The 15672-nt window shown below is 39.3% G+C and overlaps 3 protein-coding genes across 8 annotated transcripts in view; 2 read left to right on the forward strand and 1 right to left on the reverse strand.

Moving 5' to 3' along the window:
• The window catches only part of c2cd5 (C2 calcium dependent domain containing 5), a 32233-nt gene extending 30238 nt beyond the window's left edge, over positions 1-1995 (forward strand). For all 6 annotated transcript variants that reach the window (XM_088006289.1, XM_014982853.2, XM_088006286.1 and 3 more), the window contains one exon: positions 280-1995. In XM_088006289.1, coding sequence (XP_087862415.1) covers positions 280-399 — 120 coding nt within the window. In that variant the 3' untranslated portion in view covers positions 400-1995. The remainder of the gene's footprint in view (positions 1-279) is intronic.
• A 910-nt stretch (positions 1996-2905) lies between these two features.
• lmf2a (lipase maturation factor 2a) lies at positions 2906-12211 on the forward strand. The gene is made up of 14 exons (XM_014982720.2): positions 2906-3132; positions 3560-3813; positions 3904-3932; positions 4724-4917; positions 5014-5192; positions 5613-5757; positions 7024-7152; positions 7235-7340; positions 7418-7514; positions 7605-7787; positions 7861-8029; positions 8332-8443; positions 9295-9403; positions 9867-12211. The coding sequence occupies exons 1-14, from the start codon at positions 3039-3041 to the stop codon at positions 10260-10262; spliced, it is 2196 nt and encodes a 731-aa protein (XP_014838206.2). The 5' UTR covers positions 2906-3038; the 3' UTR covers positions 10263-12211.
• Positions 10611-15672, reverse strand: miox (myo-inositol oxygenase). Its single transcript, XM_014982735.2, has 10 exons — positions 15273-15672; positions 15111-15185; positions 13998-14078; positions 13699-13861; positions 13552-13619; positions 12253-12362; positions 11755-11822; positions 11293-11342; positions 11067-11179; positions 10611-10976 (listed from the first exon to the last, which is right to left on the reverse strand). The coding sequence occupies exons 1-10, from the start codon at positions 15288-15290 to the stop codon at positions 10868-10870; spliced, it is 855 nt and encodes a 284-aa protein (XP_014838221.1). The 5' UTR covers positions 15291-15672; the 3' UTR covers positions 10611-10867.

Genomic DNA, 15672 nt, shown 5'->3' on the forward strand with positions numbered 1-15672 from the left:
GCTGCCACGGGACCTCGGCTCGCTCTGTAAACAAAGGCTCCACGTGGCTAAAAGAGGCTTTGATCTTTCAAAAACTATTCCGCATAAAGGTTTTGCCCAAAATGTTAAGTTTAAATTTATTTATACCCCCTGAGGGTATAAGAGGTTAACAGAAAATGATAGATGAAGTATTTCACTCTGTGATTTGAATTGGATTGCAGAATAAAATACCTCTCCGAGTTGCATCCGTATATTGCTGAGTCTATGTTTGATCCATTTTTTTTTTTTTTTTTTTTTTAGGCTCAGTGCCTCATTAACGTGAGCGGGGACGCTGTCATCTGCGTCAGAGAGACAGACCAGGAGCCCATGACCTCGATGACTAATATCGGACAGAGTTGTACAGCTGATGGAGCGACATGACTCTGAGACGGCTGATCCCATTTCCACCAGCAGGAAACACTGTCAGAGTGAACACACTCTCTTTAAGTCTAGCCATCCAAATCTGTGTGAATTTATATTTGCCTTAAAATTCTCAAAGATCCAAAGGTGTGTAGATATAATATTAATAATTATAATAATAATACAATGATAATAATAATAATAATAAGGATAATGAGAATAAAAAACACTTACATGTGCTGAAAACAGTGTATTATCTGAAAACATATGCGTAACGTCTTTCCGTGTTTGAAAAGAAATTGATGTGGCTCTTATTGGTTGAAAATCACCAAAGGGGCGTCTAAATCGGAAGCTTTTTCTTTTCACTAAAGCCGTCCGCACTGGGATTCGACCACAGCAACACTGTATCGGCCATCTCCTTGTGTTTTGCACACATGAGGCAGCTATAGTTAATTTGTCGGTCTGCAAACACAGACTGAATTTCAGTGGCCGTGCTAAAAGGGATGCAAGCATTTACAAGCAAACCATTTATATGCAGTTAGATTCTTGCAGTGTTTTGCGTAGCTTCTCTTGCAAGTTAAGTGTCTCCATTTCAAAAAGAGTTCTGCCACTAAGGAAACTACAATGCAGCCTGCAGTAGGCATTTGGAGCCATGACAGGAGACTTCCAACGTGCAGAGAAAACGGCATGTTCTGTTTTCATGGGAAAGTTCTCCCATGTTGTCTAAATTTCTACTGGTATTGATAATAATTGTAACAGTATTGTTTTAATTTTTATTTCTTCAGCAAGTGTCAAAAGATAGTGTCACCAACCAGGTTTTTTTTGTTGTTGTTGTTGTTGTTTAGAATGGGGCAAGTTACTTTGAATAATTAAAAGGTATGTTTCGATTAAATGTGTAATATGCAAATATTTTTAGTAGAATAAGAATTTCCTTGAGGGAAATCTGTTCCAGTGGCTAATTTGTGATTTTTAAGTTCTCATTTATTTTCAAATGTAAAAATCAGGTAGCAAAGAAAGCATGATGTTCATTTCCTTCTGGGTGGGCAATTTGGGATTTATATTAAGATAAATAAATAAAAAGTGGGCAAGTTGGGATCTACCAGATTACTTTCAAAGGAAAAAATAATTCTGGGATCTAACTAAGGCATGAGGCTTGCAAATCTTAGATCATGTTCTCTATGTGTAGCACCTGTGTCAAATTTCACGTTGCCAAGCTTCATCGCCGCTGCTTTGGCCCTCGTCAGTTTCAAGAGTCTCTCTGCTGATCTGTCCGGCATCTGAATAGGCATCTTCTAGAGTTGGTGCCACCTAAAAATAAACTCTGTAAATATTGTGTACAATCAGATTTGTTTATCTGTATTTTTATAGCATCACAGAATGAATTGTGATGCCTGTGCAGGGCGTTCCTGATTTTAATCACTCTGTCAGAGATTTAAAGGTACTCCAGTCTGTGTGATCAGTAGTTTTGTGATCATTTTTCTGTGTTGTGGCTAAAACTTGAATGTATATACATGGATGCTTTTGCTATTGGACTAGAAGCATGCAGAGCATCTCTTTATTGCCATGAATCTGTATGCTTGCCTGGTAAGTTGCACAATAAACTAATGTCAAACCAAATGTTTGTTTTCCTTAAGATATATTGTTTCACAATAGTTTTTATTACCATTTATCATTTGCACATTTTGTCACATAACTGCAGGCATTATTTGGATGTGACGAAAGGAAGACTGATAGAAAGGCGGGGCATGGATTTTGGATTTTGGATTCTGCTTCCCAGTCTTAATGCTTTGTAAGCTGCTTTCACTGCAGTTAACTGAAATTTTTTTGATGCATTTTTCTACTAGGTTTGCATTACACACCGTCAAGATATACTTTATTGCTCTGGGAAATGCTTAATTTGTTGACAAGCTGCTCTATCTCCAAAATGTTAAATATTAGCAAATACAATCATGAGTCATTTATTAAAAACATATACACCTTAGTGTGAATGTTTGCAAAATAGCTCAAGCTCAAATCTATGTGTGAACTTTTGCATTGGGTTGTTATTTACAGAGAAGTTGATGACTTTACACAGGAAATGGAGGCTGGAGGTGGTTGGCCACTATTAACCTTTTTGTGTGAAGCACATACTTTCAGTGTGACCTGACAGAGAAACCGCCCATTTGGACTAAAATGCATTGTAAAATGTATAAAATAGTGTTCACTTTAACCACAAAAAATATTTTGGATTTTGGATTTTACACCTTATACATATAGAATACATTACTGATTTTTTTCGTTTTACCTGTTCTGTTGTTTTTTTCACATTCTACATATTTACCAAATGAAGATTCCTACATGTCTGCTGCAGTCCTCTGTTATTGTTTTTCAAAAGCTTATGAAAAGTAAGTAATAAAACACATTCTAACATCAAATAATATTTCCAAAGGGACGCACAGGGTGTGAACACTGGTTACCCATTTTACACAGGAGTACTTAAACGCAACATGTGTTTGAAAGGAGCAGCAGCGACACCTTGTGGCCGCTCAGGTGATTTCAGAAACTTTTCCCGTTTAATACGTGTCTCCCGCTCGTCAAATCCCCGCTTGCAGCTTCCTTCCTGCTGCACAGAGACAAGCGGCGTATGTGGAGGGAAGAACCTCGGTGGCCGGTGGTCAGACATGGGGGAAATTATCCTACCTCGGCGCCTGTTCCTCTGGTGCATGGCGCTCATCTACATGGTAGCTTTTGTGTCCCTCTACGTTCAGATACCAGGTGAGACTGAACGAAGCCATCTTTCTCTCTCTCTCCCTCTGCTCCATGCGCCGCGTTAGCATTGTTAGCTGAAAAAACTTCTAGATGAGGCTTCCTGTGCTGCTGTGTTTACGTGGTGAAGGAGCGCCTGGAAACTTCTGCTGTTCTGCGTACTGAGCTAACTTTATGAGCTGTAGAGAGAAATCCAACCTGCGAGACAACATGGTCACATGCTGGATGTGTCTTTAAGCACGTTAACACAATTTTCACTAAAACATTATGATGTATGTAGTTCCAGAAAGTTCCATAATTCAGTTTCAGCTTAATTGCAGACCTTCATGCTTTACTTGCATGTATTGAGTTTGAAATATCAAATTCAAGTGCAAAATCTGCACACATTGACAGTAGAAAAGTTAATCCCAGACTAATTAACATTCTTTGTATCCAGGTCTGTATGGGAATGATGGGCTGCTCCCTGCCCGCTGGCAGCTGCGGTACACTGGGAAGCCTCTGCTGGAACAGCTGCTGACCTCTCCCACCCTGCTGTGGCTGGGGCCCCTCCTGGGCCTGGACACCCAAACGGCCATGGAGCTGCTGTGCCTCACCGGGGCCGCTCTGAGCCTGGCAGCCTCGCTGCTGGAGCCTCTGAGGGACAGCCTGGTCTTCTTCTGCCTCTGGGCCTTGTACTTGTCTATGTACCAAGTGAGTTTGCGGTGGCCTTTGCCTCCTTTCCTCTTTTCTCTGACACAGTACGTTTATTTTAATTTGCCTAAAAGTGTTTCCCTATTACAGGTAGGCCAGGTGTTCCTTTACTTCCAGTGGTAAGTGTTTTTGATACAACCACAAACTGAGCACAAATCAGAGACGGATGATGAAGGAAAGAATGATTTAATCTTGTCAGATTGGATTTGTCATCCAATCTGACAAATCAAACTCAGTCAGATTGGATGTGGAATTATCTGATTCTTACTTATCAAGTATCCCCAGAAATTCTCAAATAAATATGGACCTGGACTTTGACTAAGCCGATCTGACAAACACATGCTCTTATCAAATATGCTTTCCAGTTCTGGATCTATCTTGATGTTTGATGAACCTCTGCTCCACGTTCAAGTGTTTTGCAACCTCTAACAGGTTTTCTTCCTGTATTGACCTGCACTGAGTTCCTTCATTCCTCCTTTTAACTCTGACCTGCTTTCCTGTCCTTCGTTGGGAGTTAAAAAAAAGTTAAGGTCTGTGTTGGTACTTCTCCACACCAAACATTTTGAATGTATGCAAGAAATATGCTGTTTAGTTACTTGGTCTCAGCGGCTTTAATTAAGGATCACAAATAAAAATGCAGCATGCCACATTTTTTACATTTCTAATATGTTGAAGCTTGTGATTGTAATGCACAGTCATTTCCTCACATTAAGATGTGCAGGCCAGTTCAGTTTTCATTTTCACACAGTCTCAACAGACGGACGCTGCTTTGCCATTGTAGTGATGTTTGGCTTTGCTGCTGTGCAGCAGAACTGCAGATAACTCACTCATGATGAGATCCTCTAGTCTCTTCTATTCCTGCAACTTTTCCTGCCTCCTTTTTATTTTATTTTTTTTTTCCGCCCTGCAGGGACAACTTGCTGCTTGAGACCGGGTTCCTCTGTGTCCTCGTGGCTCCCCTGACATTAATCAGGGGATCTCGAGTGGTCAGAGAGCACGATCCTGTGACCTTCTGGCTGATTCGCTGGCTGCTCTTCAGGCTGATGTTTGCCTCTGGAGTGGTGAAGCTCACCTCACGTTGTCCCACCTGGTGGGGCCTCACAGGTACAAGTGTTGGTTGCACGAAATGCTGCAGGTGTTACCGGATTTCGTTGGAAAATCTGTCTGATGGCTTATGTTCCTTGTGTCTGTGTTGAACAGCTCTGACATATCATTATGAAACCCAGTGCATCCCTACTCCACTGGCCTGGTTTGCCCACCAGTTGCCGGTCTGGTGGCAGAAGCTCAGCATAGTGGGAACATTTGTCATAGAAATCCCTGTACCGTTTCTCTTCTTCAGTCCTTTGCGACGGCTGCGACTTGCCGCCTTTTATATGCAGGTGAGAAGAGAAGTTTGAAATGGCATTCTTGAATGCTTTCTGAGATTCCAGATATTCATTGATTGACTGTTCTCTAAGCTACTTTTGTTCCAGTCTTTGTTGCTGCAAAAGTCTAATTCCTCCATAAACCCTTTGATTTCCTTTAAGGCAATGTTTAGCTTTTGCACATTTTTTTTAGCTCAATTACACAGCAAATGGCTAACATTGGGCCTTCTTCACTCAGTCAAAACTTCCACACTGAAGGGTGTTGTTGTCAGTGCCTTATTAGTTGTTCATTTACTAATAAGGCAAATATTAGATTTTTTTTTTTTTTTTTTTGCTGAAAATTGGCCAGTTCCGATCACAAGCAGATTTCTCGGTGCGTTTCTATTAAAAACCAAGTTTTGTTTGTAAATTGGATTGTTTTTGTTCTCTGTGTAGTTGCTTCTTCAGGTGCTCATCATTTTCTCCGGTAATTACAACTTTTTCAATCTGCTGACGGTGACCCTCTGTCTGTCCCTTCTGGATGACCGCCACGTCAACTTCTGGCTCCGCAAAGCAGACAAGTCTGGAGACGAGAACAACGGTACATCCTAGCAATTCACTTGTGTTTCCTGCCATGGCTAACCTGCAAAGCAGTTTTTATTGTTTACACTTTGAGAAATAAAGAAAGCATTTCTCGTTGGTGGATTATGTATCAGACTTGAAAATCTATAATTAAGTTTTCAATTTTTAGACGGGGATAACATAAAGTGAGTTTGGAAAAGTATGAACTTTGCTTTCATTAGGTTACTTCTTATCACCACTATGCAAAAAAAAAAAAAAAAAAAAGATAAGTGTTTAAATTATTGGTGTTACTCCATGTTCAGTACACATGCATAAATATGTCTGTACAAACATGTATTCATGTTTAGGAAGAACAATGATCATGACTGAATGGTAGGGAGGAAGTACTGTTTGTAACTGGACGTTGAATTTGAATTAACAGCCTATTTAGCTTTAAAAATAGCTCAATTAATTGAGAACAAACTTATTCTAGGTTAAGCCATTTCCACTTCTGTATAAGGGTGGAAAAATTAAGCATGGCAAAATGTTTGGCTTTCTACACTTTTTTCTTCTGTGTCCTAAAAATCAAAAATCTAATAAATGTAGGGGACTTAACATTAATGCATATATATTTGATTTGGTTCAAAACACCTTAATTGTGACATTCTACCCATCATTTTTTGGTTTTTGACATATTATCTCACTGAAAACGACACAGGGTTGCTGTCAGTTCCTGATTTAAAAAAAATCAATATTTAGTTTACAGGGTTTCCCCCAGAAAACTTGCTGTGCTAGGGGCACTAGGGCAGTCATCCAGCCACCCGCCATGATTTTGAGTTAAAAAATTATAAAAGTTGACAGAAAATTTTTAAATATCACTTGATAGTTATGCATTACTGGAAGATTAATACCTAAACACCTATTATAAAGTCTTACAAAAAAGGCAATAATTAGAAAAAAAAAACAATGCTTTATTTGTGGGGGCACAAATAAAGCCTGGTGGCCCACCAGGCTTATAATATACTGTAGGAAATCCTGGTGTAGGATACTCCCGTCCAACAATTTTACTTATTTTGTTCCAGATGCCAATAACGGAACATATTATTCTGTACCAAACTCTGAAAAATTGGATGCTGAGTTCATTAAAGATTTGTCAAACCTACAGATCAGACTTAATTAGTATTAAATCAACCTTTGACAACTTTTTTTTTTTTTTTTCTTTTTCAAGATGATCAGAAATTGTAAAAAGCATCTTGTTTGCAGAAACACATTAATTCTACTTATTTGTTTATTTTTCTTTCCATAGACTCTAAGCTGTTGCTGTGGCTTTCTCGCTTAGTGGAGCTGCTAGTTTGGGCTCTCACGATCTTCGGAACAATTATCTGCTTCGACCTGCAGGTGGATTCAGCCAAGCACGCCGTCTCATCGCGCACAGGTCGGTAGCTCTGCTTCAGTTTCCAAGAAACGTTTGGAAAGATTTGCACTTCATTGCTTTGGTATTCATTTGACGTTTGCAGCGTTCACATACCACCAGTTCAACCAGTTTCTGAAGACCGTCACCATCCCCTGCATCTGGATCGGTGTCCTCTCGCTCACCTGGGAGTTGGTCGCATCCATGTTCAGGTGTGTAGCGTGTTCTCCGTTTTTGGATCCTTTTCATTCAAGTTGTTCATCCTACTTTAATGTGAGTTCATGTGCAGGTGTGCGTGCATCTCTGGCTTTCTGAAGCGCTTTTGGGGGATGATCCAGTGGACGGTGTTTGCCGCTGCTGCTGCGTCGATGTTTGCAGTCAGTCTGGTGGGTGCTGGAAAATCAAGAGTTGCAAGATGGATGGCTTACAAATCTCACTGTAGTTTTCTCTACCTTTTTTTTGTTTTGTTTTTTCAGGTGCCTTTTAGCTACGTAGAGTATGACTCTCACTCCAGGTTGTGGCCGGGGGTGCGTCAGGCGTACGGACTGGTGGATCGCTACCAGCTAGTCAACTCCTATGGCTTGTTCAGAAGGATGACGGGAGTGGGTGGGAGGCCAGAGGTGGTCATTGAAGGGAGCAACGATGGGAACACATGGACGGTGAAGTGACAGTTTAAGGTATATCTGTTCGCAGTATGCGAGTTGTTTACATGATTCTGATTTGTCCTCGCAGGAAATTGAGTTCATGTACAAGCCGGGGAACGTCAGTGCGTCTCCCCCTGTGGTGACGCCACATCAGCCTCGCTTGGACTGGCAGATGTGGTTTGCAGCTTTGGGGCCTCAAACCCAGAGTCCGTGGTTCACCAGTCTGATGTACCGACTCCTGCAAGGCAAAAGAGAAGGTGCAAAACCCTTTTGAGTTCTTGTCAAATGAAAACTGAAACAAATGGAGCAGTTTTTTGGTTTTTTTTTTTTAGTTTGAAACTGGGTCAGATCTGTATCTTCTTTCCCATGCCGCAGTTTTCATTCTCTGAAAGAAATCAGGGAATGAAAGCATGAATCCTGCATGAATCCACAGAAAGATGAAACCGTTGTCTTCCTGAAATTGTATTGAATTCCCTGTAAAACCAAGATTAAATCATTCATTTTTTTTATTTAACAAGGAACAAATGGTTCTCTTAAAGTTTTCATTTTGCTCCTGCAGTGATTGAACTGATCCAGACGGATGTATCCAAGTATCCATTTCACGAGGAGCCGCCCACATACCTGCGAGCTCACCGCTACAGATACTGGTTTACTGAACCAAAGGCCGATGGGTCAGTGCTCACCGTTTCTCCACCAGCAATGAAACATTACAGCCACATTTTGATGTGCAACTTCTTACAGCACTAATTAAACTCCTTGAACCTTTTCCCATTTTCTAAGTTATGGTGACAAACTTTTCTTTTTTTTTTTTTTTTTTTTAAGTCTGTCACCATAACTTGGGCTTTTAATCTGGATTTCATGTGATAGACCAACACAAAGTATAGCACATCACTGGGAAGCAAAATAAAAATGAAAAATGTTTTCCAAGCATTTTCGCACGTTTGGGAATTTTCAGTAGTTTCCGGATCTGACTTCATTCCAGACTTTATTCCTTATTGTTTCTTTGTTCCTTCCTTGTGCCATATCCCCATTTTATAGTTTCTGGATCCTTATGTAAACCCTACCTGCAGCGGATATAACTGTTTTTTTTTTAATGCAACAGACTTAAATGACTGAGAGGTTGATGTTAGAAAGGTAGGACATTTTTGACTTGAACAATTCTAAAACTTTGTCCTAATTTGAATTCAACTCCTTTATTCATGAGTTGTGTTGGTTTTTCACATAAAATCACAATGAAATACATTGACATTTGTGGTTGTAATTTTATAAGCCTTTTGCAATTCATTTTTCAGTTTTTTGGTTGCACAATTGTAGAAATCTAAAAAAAAAAACAACTATTATTTTCCTCAGATATTTTGCAGAAATGTCGTCGTGTCTGAAAGTGCAAAACCTTAAATTTTAAATCAAGACTTGTTTTGATAAGTCTTTTGTGTGAAAAACATTAGGAAATCAGAAACGTAATCTTTGCCTCACGCGTGTAAATCAGAATAATGAAGATCGATCCATGTTTGGATCCATGCAGATCTTTTCCAGAGCGCTGGTGGAGGAGGGTTTATGATCAGGAGTTCTATCCCAGAGTGCACTTGGGCAACACCTTCTTGGAGGGCATGCTCACCCAGTTTGGACTAAAGGTAAATCTGTCCATAAATGGTTACGATCACTGAAGAATGACAAACAGTGATGGCTTCCCCACTTTTCTTTCTGTGAGAGTTAATTAATAAATCTTTATTAGTTAATAAATAATAAAATGACAAAAGCCTTTTCACTACTACTGTTCTCAGTCATTTGTTGTCATCTGTGTGCGTGTGAAAGTGCCTGTCTGAATGATTTCTGTGCTAGTGTGTTTTTTTTAAATGGATGTTAGACTTATCTTGGATTTTCAACATGTTCATCTTTTGTTATTGTTTTTGTTTTTTGGCGCCATCTTCTGGACAGCACCCACACTACAACACTGAATTGGAACTAACTTTAATTAATTGACAATTCACTGCAAGTCGATTAATTGTTTTCCTCCTTACTAGTTTACAGAAAACACAAAAGCCTTTGGAGGTGAGGCTAATTTTTATGGATTTCTTTTTTCTTGATGTTCTGCAGGACAAATCGGCTTCACGTCGGGTTTCCAACACCGCTGTTGCCCAAGCGGTGAGGTGGGTGCGCGCTCAGGTCAGAGGCGTTCCCGCCCACACGCTCATCTGGACTCTCCTTGCCTGTAGCGCCACCTTCTGTCTGCTCCAGGGTTTGCGCAGCAAGAACAGGCATGCAGAGCAGACTGCAGTCACCGATGAGGCGGCTGAGAAGGTGGACGATCCCAACGAGGGTGGGGATGAAAGCTTGTCAGATCATTCAGAGGAAAAACAGGCAGAGGAGGATGAGAGTGAAAAGAACACTGAAGATGAAGAGGAGGAGGAAAACGAACAAAAGCTGGTCAGTGAGAATGATGATGAGGAAGAGTTGGTGAAGAAAGATGAGAATCATGACGAAAGTTTTTAGAGAAGTTTTAGACTTTGATCACCACCTGCCTTAAAATAAAAAAGCCAGAGGTCATTTCTGCTTCCTCATCAGCCACAGTTTCTTCTGCCTTCGCTTTACTTCAACTATATTTCTAATGCTGAGAAAGAAAATATTCCTGGTTGCTGAAATCAGAAAATGGAATTCAAAATATTGAGCTCAGGTTTGTTTTGTTTTTTTTTCCAAGGGAGTAAATGTATATCACTGCTGTTTTCTGTGTTTTTGCACTCGCTACTCTGTCTTTCTCTGTGTACTGAATCATGACCAGCACTTTTTGCTTTTTGTAAATACTTGAGTATTAGAAATGAAACACCACGGGAGACATTGCAGTAGCTTTTATATAGATTTTTTATTTTTTTTTTTTTACAATAAAACAAAAAAAAAAGTTAGTACATGCATCTATAATTTCAAGCATTATGTGAGACTTGAGAAACCATGTTGCAGAGATGGAAGTTTCCATAAGCAAAAGGTGATAACCAAAAAAAAAAAGCACTAAGTCCAGCTTAAGTGTTGATAAAACATTGAATCATGTATATTTACATTTTATAGTCATGTAGCTGATTTCTGATGTCTGTGCTGCTGCTGGTTCACCACTGCTGCACTCCGGGACAGTATTTGTCGATCAGTGACTGGTAGTAAGGCCTCAGCTCGTCTACGTTGGGCAAATCTGTGGTTTTTGTGTACAAATCGAATTTGCTGCAGAGACGCAGAATTCAGAGTTAGATCTCACTAGTCAAATCCTCTATTAATCAAATGAGAGGGTGTTTCTGAAAGGAATATACCCACTTGAACTCTTTGACCCAGGGCAGCATCTGCAGGTCTTTGTCGTTGCACAGGTGGGTGTAATCTCCGTGAGAGTGCCAGGGGTAAAAGGAATGGAATCGAATCATGTACAGCCCCTGTGGACAAACACAAAAAAAGCACTACCTTCAGTCAAGACCTTGGAATTGATATAAACCCCAACCCGTCTGCCAACTGCGGGGGCGATCACTTCATTTAATGATTCACACACCTCCTCTGGGATGGCGCAGTTGTTGAATTTCATGACTCTGTAGAGATACTCTGAAGGAACAAAGAACAATGTAAACGCAGAAACATGACTTATATTTCACTTCACACTTTGCATTTCTAAAGCTTGACCCTAGACAGTAAGTTATGTCCAGATACAGTGAAGATGAGGACTTTTAATATTTCCTTCCCAGCAATGTAGTTTTATAAAAGAAAAAAAACAACAACTTGCTCCTGGTTACAGCTGCTGTTTTGGCAATGGAACAGCAAGCATCACCAAATATTTCATTGTACTTTATAAGTACAATGCATTCTACAGTCTAAGCAGTTCTCTGCAACTGCTTAATGACTGCATTAAATGCTGTTTAACTCAGTCATTAAACAGCATTTAATGATATTGCAGTATATAATTTAGCTCTGGTTCAGTAAAGTGTTCTATTAGGGCAACTATGATAACTTTTCTTACCATCATGGCCCCAGGACATCAGCACTTTGTCAAGGCCACAGTTAGGTTCATAGATCCCGTATTCAGTCCTAAAAAAGAAAAGAAACTGATGCTGAATCCTATTTCCTTCGCTCTCCCTCAGTCTTAGTGCTGTTTTGTGTTTCTAAGAGGATGTCGCAGTTGCTCCTTGTGATGATGAGTGTGTGACGTGTATTAAATGCACATCCTGTATTGTCCACAGAATACACCAGTGTCCATTTTATTTTGTTTCCCAATTCTGTTTTACTCACAACTTCTATAATGCAAGAACGGCCTCTGGATGCGACTGTTGGTCATTGTTATTGTTTTAACAATGACCCAGTTGACAATCACAATTTAAAAAGTTGAACATAGTTGTACTGGAAAATACCATTGATCATGTCATGTGATTGTACTGTTTATATTTAATCTGTGAAAAATAAAATATGGACATATTTAATTTCTATTTAAGCAGTGAGAATTTAAGCTGAGAAAACTTACTTGTATTTTGGGTTTTTCTCGTCTGGGTTGTCCTGGAAGGTGCTGTCTCTGAACACTATGGAGTCTTGAAACTTGCAGCCCACAGGGAATGTGTCTCCTACTACAGCCCACTAAAACAAACACACACACACACACACACACACAGTCAGCTGCTGCAAAATGATTTACTCAATATGCATGCTCAATAAGGAAGAATATCAACTTTGTTAAAGAAATATTTTCAATGATTGTTTCCAGAATTATAATTGGCCTCTTGGTAGCTTCTCTTTCCCTAGCCTGTATTGGTAGGTTTTTTTTTTTTTTTTGTCATTCTCTTTTCATTTTATGATGTTGGACTGAAAAATGTTTTGTGAAATGTCAAAGACTTGGTTCCACTAACTCTGCCTTGTGTTGGCGTAACCAACTCCACAACATTATCCCAAACCTGTCTGTTGTGTTTCTTCGTCTTCATTTTGCTGTTTGTTCACTGGTGTGTTCTAATAAACCTTTTTCACTAACAGCTGTGTTTATACTCTGATTAGCACGGGGGCTCCTTTTACTAGCTAGTTGTCATGATCGTGTTTCTGTGTATTTATTTTTAGTTTTTATGTGTTCAGTTCCTTCCTGTGAGTTTCTGTCTCTGCGTCTTCCCCGTTGATTGTTCCCAGGTGTTTCTCATTCCCTTGATTACCCCGTGTGTATTTAAGTCCACCTCTTGTTGGGTCTTAGTTTGTCTAATGTCTATTGCTGTCTACACTCTCCAGTGGAACTGCGAAGTCCTGGTTTGTGTTCGCTCACATGTTAGTCCTGATTAGTCAGTTGCTACTGGCATTTTAGCTGTGCGCTTGTCTCCTGCTGTGCTGCCTGTCTTGGACTGTTTGAGCATCTTTATCATTAAGTTCATCATATTCATCATTTTACCTGGGTCTCAGCGTCATCTCCTCACCATCAACCAACACACTTCATGACACTAGTTGACTTTTGAAAGCAATTGAATTGGTTTAAGGGATATTAAGTTAAAGGGAGCTCAAAATTGCCATGACACTTTTTTTTAATTATTTGCAATAAAACTTTGAAAATAAGTTTTGTTACCCCTCCAATGTTTCAGTTTCCTTACACTTTACAAAAAACTAATGTTGAAATACAGGGAAGTTTGGGGTTGTAATGTGACAAAATGTGGAGAACTTTTTTTTTATTAACTTATATGAATTCCAATAAACTCCAATTTACCTAGACAGCAAGATTTGATTGCAGTAAATATACAAGTCACAATATAATGCAGATATTTTAAAGTGATATAGTCAAAAGACTCTGTCATACCTGCGGCTCATCCCACAGGGCCAAGATTTTCCCAACATCATGAATCAGCCCCACCAGCTGGAACCAGTCTGAGGCGATACGGGGCAATCTGTAAGCTTCGTACTAGTCTACAAGGTGTAATTGTTTTCCGTCAGCTTTAGAAGGTACCTTTGTCTGGATGCTCTTTGCGGATTCCCTCAGCAGTCTGGAAGGCGTGGAAGGAGTTGGGAAAGTCGACGTCTGGATCAGACTCGTCCACCAGCTGGTCCAGAGACATGATGGCCTCCATCATTCCCATCTGAGAGTGGTTGCAGTGGGTCCATTGACCGTGCTGCAGAGGGTGCAGTATGACTACCGGTAAGGCTTTTATTTTTATATCTATATCTAGGTTTGTAACTTGCAGGGAAGTTTGAAATAGAAAACAACTGAATAATTAATTGTTGCTGTTTGCCCCCTGTTCGTTTCACCTTTTGCTGGACGAAGTCCACCGTCTGGTTGGTGTGCATCACACTGTATGTTTTAAAGACTCTGCTGAAGAGACTCCCATCCTGAAAAGAAAGGAAACAGTTCCTCAGTACGGTTCACAACACCGATGCACCATCATCCATTGCAATATCAGGGATTGAAGAGTCTGGATTAAAGAGAAGTTCCTCTTTGACACATTAGGGAATTTTATTAAGTAATGTTATATTATTGTTTTAATATTTACATCGACAGGTAAACTGGAACTCCTCATGAATAGAAAATCTCGTTTTGTCAGAAATCAGAAAAGTTTTATGAAAAAGGTAACTTCTTAGATTGTTTTTAAATACTTGGGTAAATTTCCTGAACGAATGGACATTTTTATGTTTGTACTTCACAACAAGATAATATTCAACAGGAGGTTTAAGAAAATTAAACAATTCCACAATGATGTATGAACCTTACCAGTAGCTGAGAGTTTCAAACCATATTTATATGGTTCAATGTGTTTCTCCTATTTTTTAACTAATTGCTAAATCATTCTTTAATTTAGGTCCCATAATTTAAACGCATACGAATTTCACATCGGTTCTCTCTGGACATCTATAAAAGGCAAACTTTTAATCTGCACTGTTTGTGTCTGTTTCATTGAACGTCTGTTGCAGATTTTCAGTTTAAATAAATTTGAATGCTTTGGCACCAACCAAAAGATTATTTGTTGCTCAATTGTAGAACTGCAAACTTTGTTTTTGAAATATAAAAAGCTTCCTCGGCACTTTCTTATTTTTGTAATACTTTCCATATCTTAGATTATCTTTGATTCCATAATATATTTTCTCACTTCTTCATGAAAAAAAAAATGCAAGTTGGATTTTTGGTTTTGAACAAAAATTTGTAATACAGCATTCTCAACTGGATCTACTTCAACATTATTCTGTGTTCCAAAGAACCTATTTACTTTCTATGCACAGCCAATGATCCAAACATATTACTACATAGCAAGAAATGTAATATTTTTTAATGAATGTGGTATTAAACATTTGTCCATGCGACCTTACAATTATAAACCAGTGGATGGATAAATAGTCGTTATTAGCTAAAGAAAAGCTCAAACTCACCACAAAGTTTCTGTATTCTTCTTTCTCCTTGGAGTTTTCTAAGTTTGGCCGATATGCCAGAGACGGATCAGGTCCCTACATGTAAAATAACAAATAGATAATTGTTTTAGCCCATAACTATTCCAGATGGTGTTTGTAGATACATAAAAGAATAATACTTACAATGTTGACCACCCTCATGACTGATGGATGAGCAGTAATCACAGCGGATGTGTTCAGGTGTGCTGGTCCTCTGGAGACTTGCCTTCTCGCTCATATATATCCTCCTGGTTCCGACCGCAAAGTGTCTGACCTATCAATTTCTTTATAAAACCTGCATGAAGTGTACACCCATGTCCAGTCACAATTTAACCAACCCTTACCTCACGGGGTACCTTGTGTGTTGAACGTTGGCCTTGTTTGTGTGTGTCCAACACAGCGTCCGTAACAAGAAGTTTTTTTTGTGTGTTTTTTTTTTAGAGGAATCAGCAGAGTACATGTTTGGACAGATGTGGAATGAATCAGCAATTTTTGGATGTGCATATTAGTTGTATTGATATACTTGTTTTGATTCTTCTTTTGA

Source organism: Poecilia mexicana, unplaced genomic scaffold, assembly GCF_051168715.1.
Source record: "Poecilia mexicana isolate PSO_F unplaced genomic scaffold, ASM5116871v1 scaffold_6, whole genome shotgun sequence".
NCBI classification, from domain to species: Eukaryota; Metazoa; Chordata; class Actinopteri; order Cyprinodontiformes; family Poeciliidae; genus Poecilia; species Poecilia mexicana.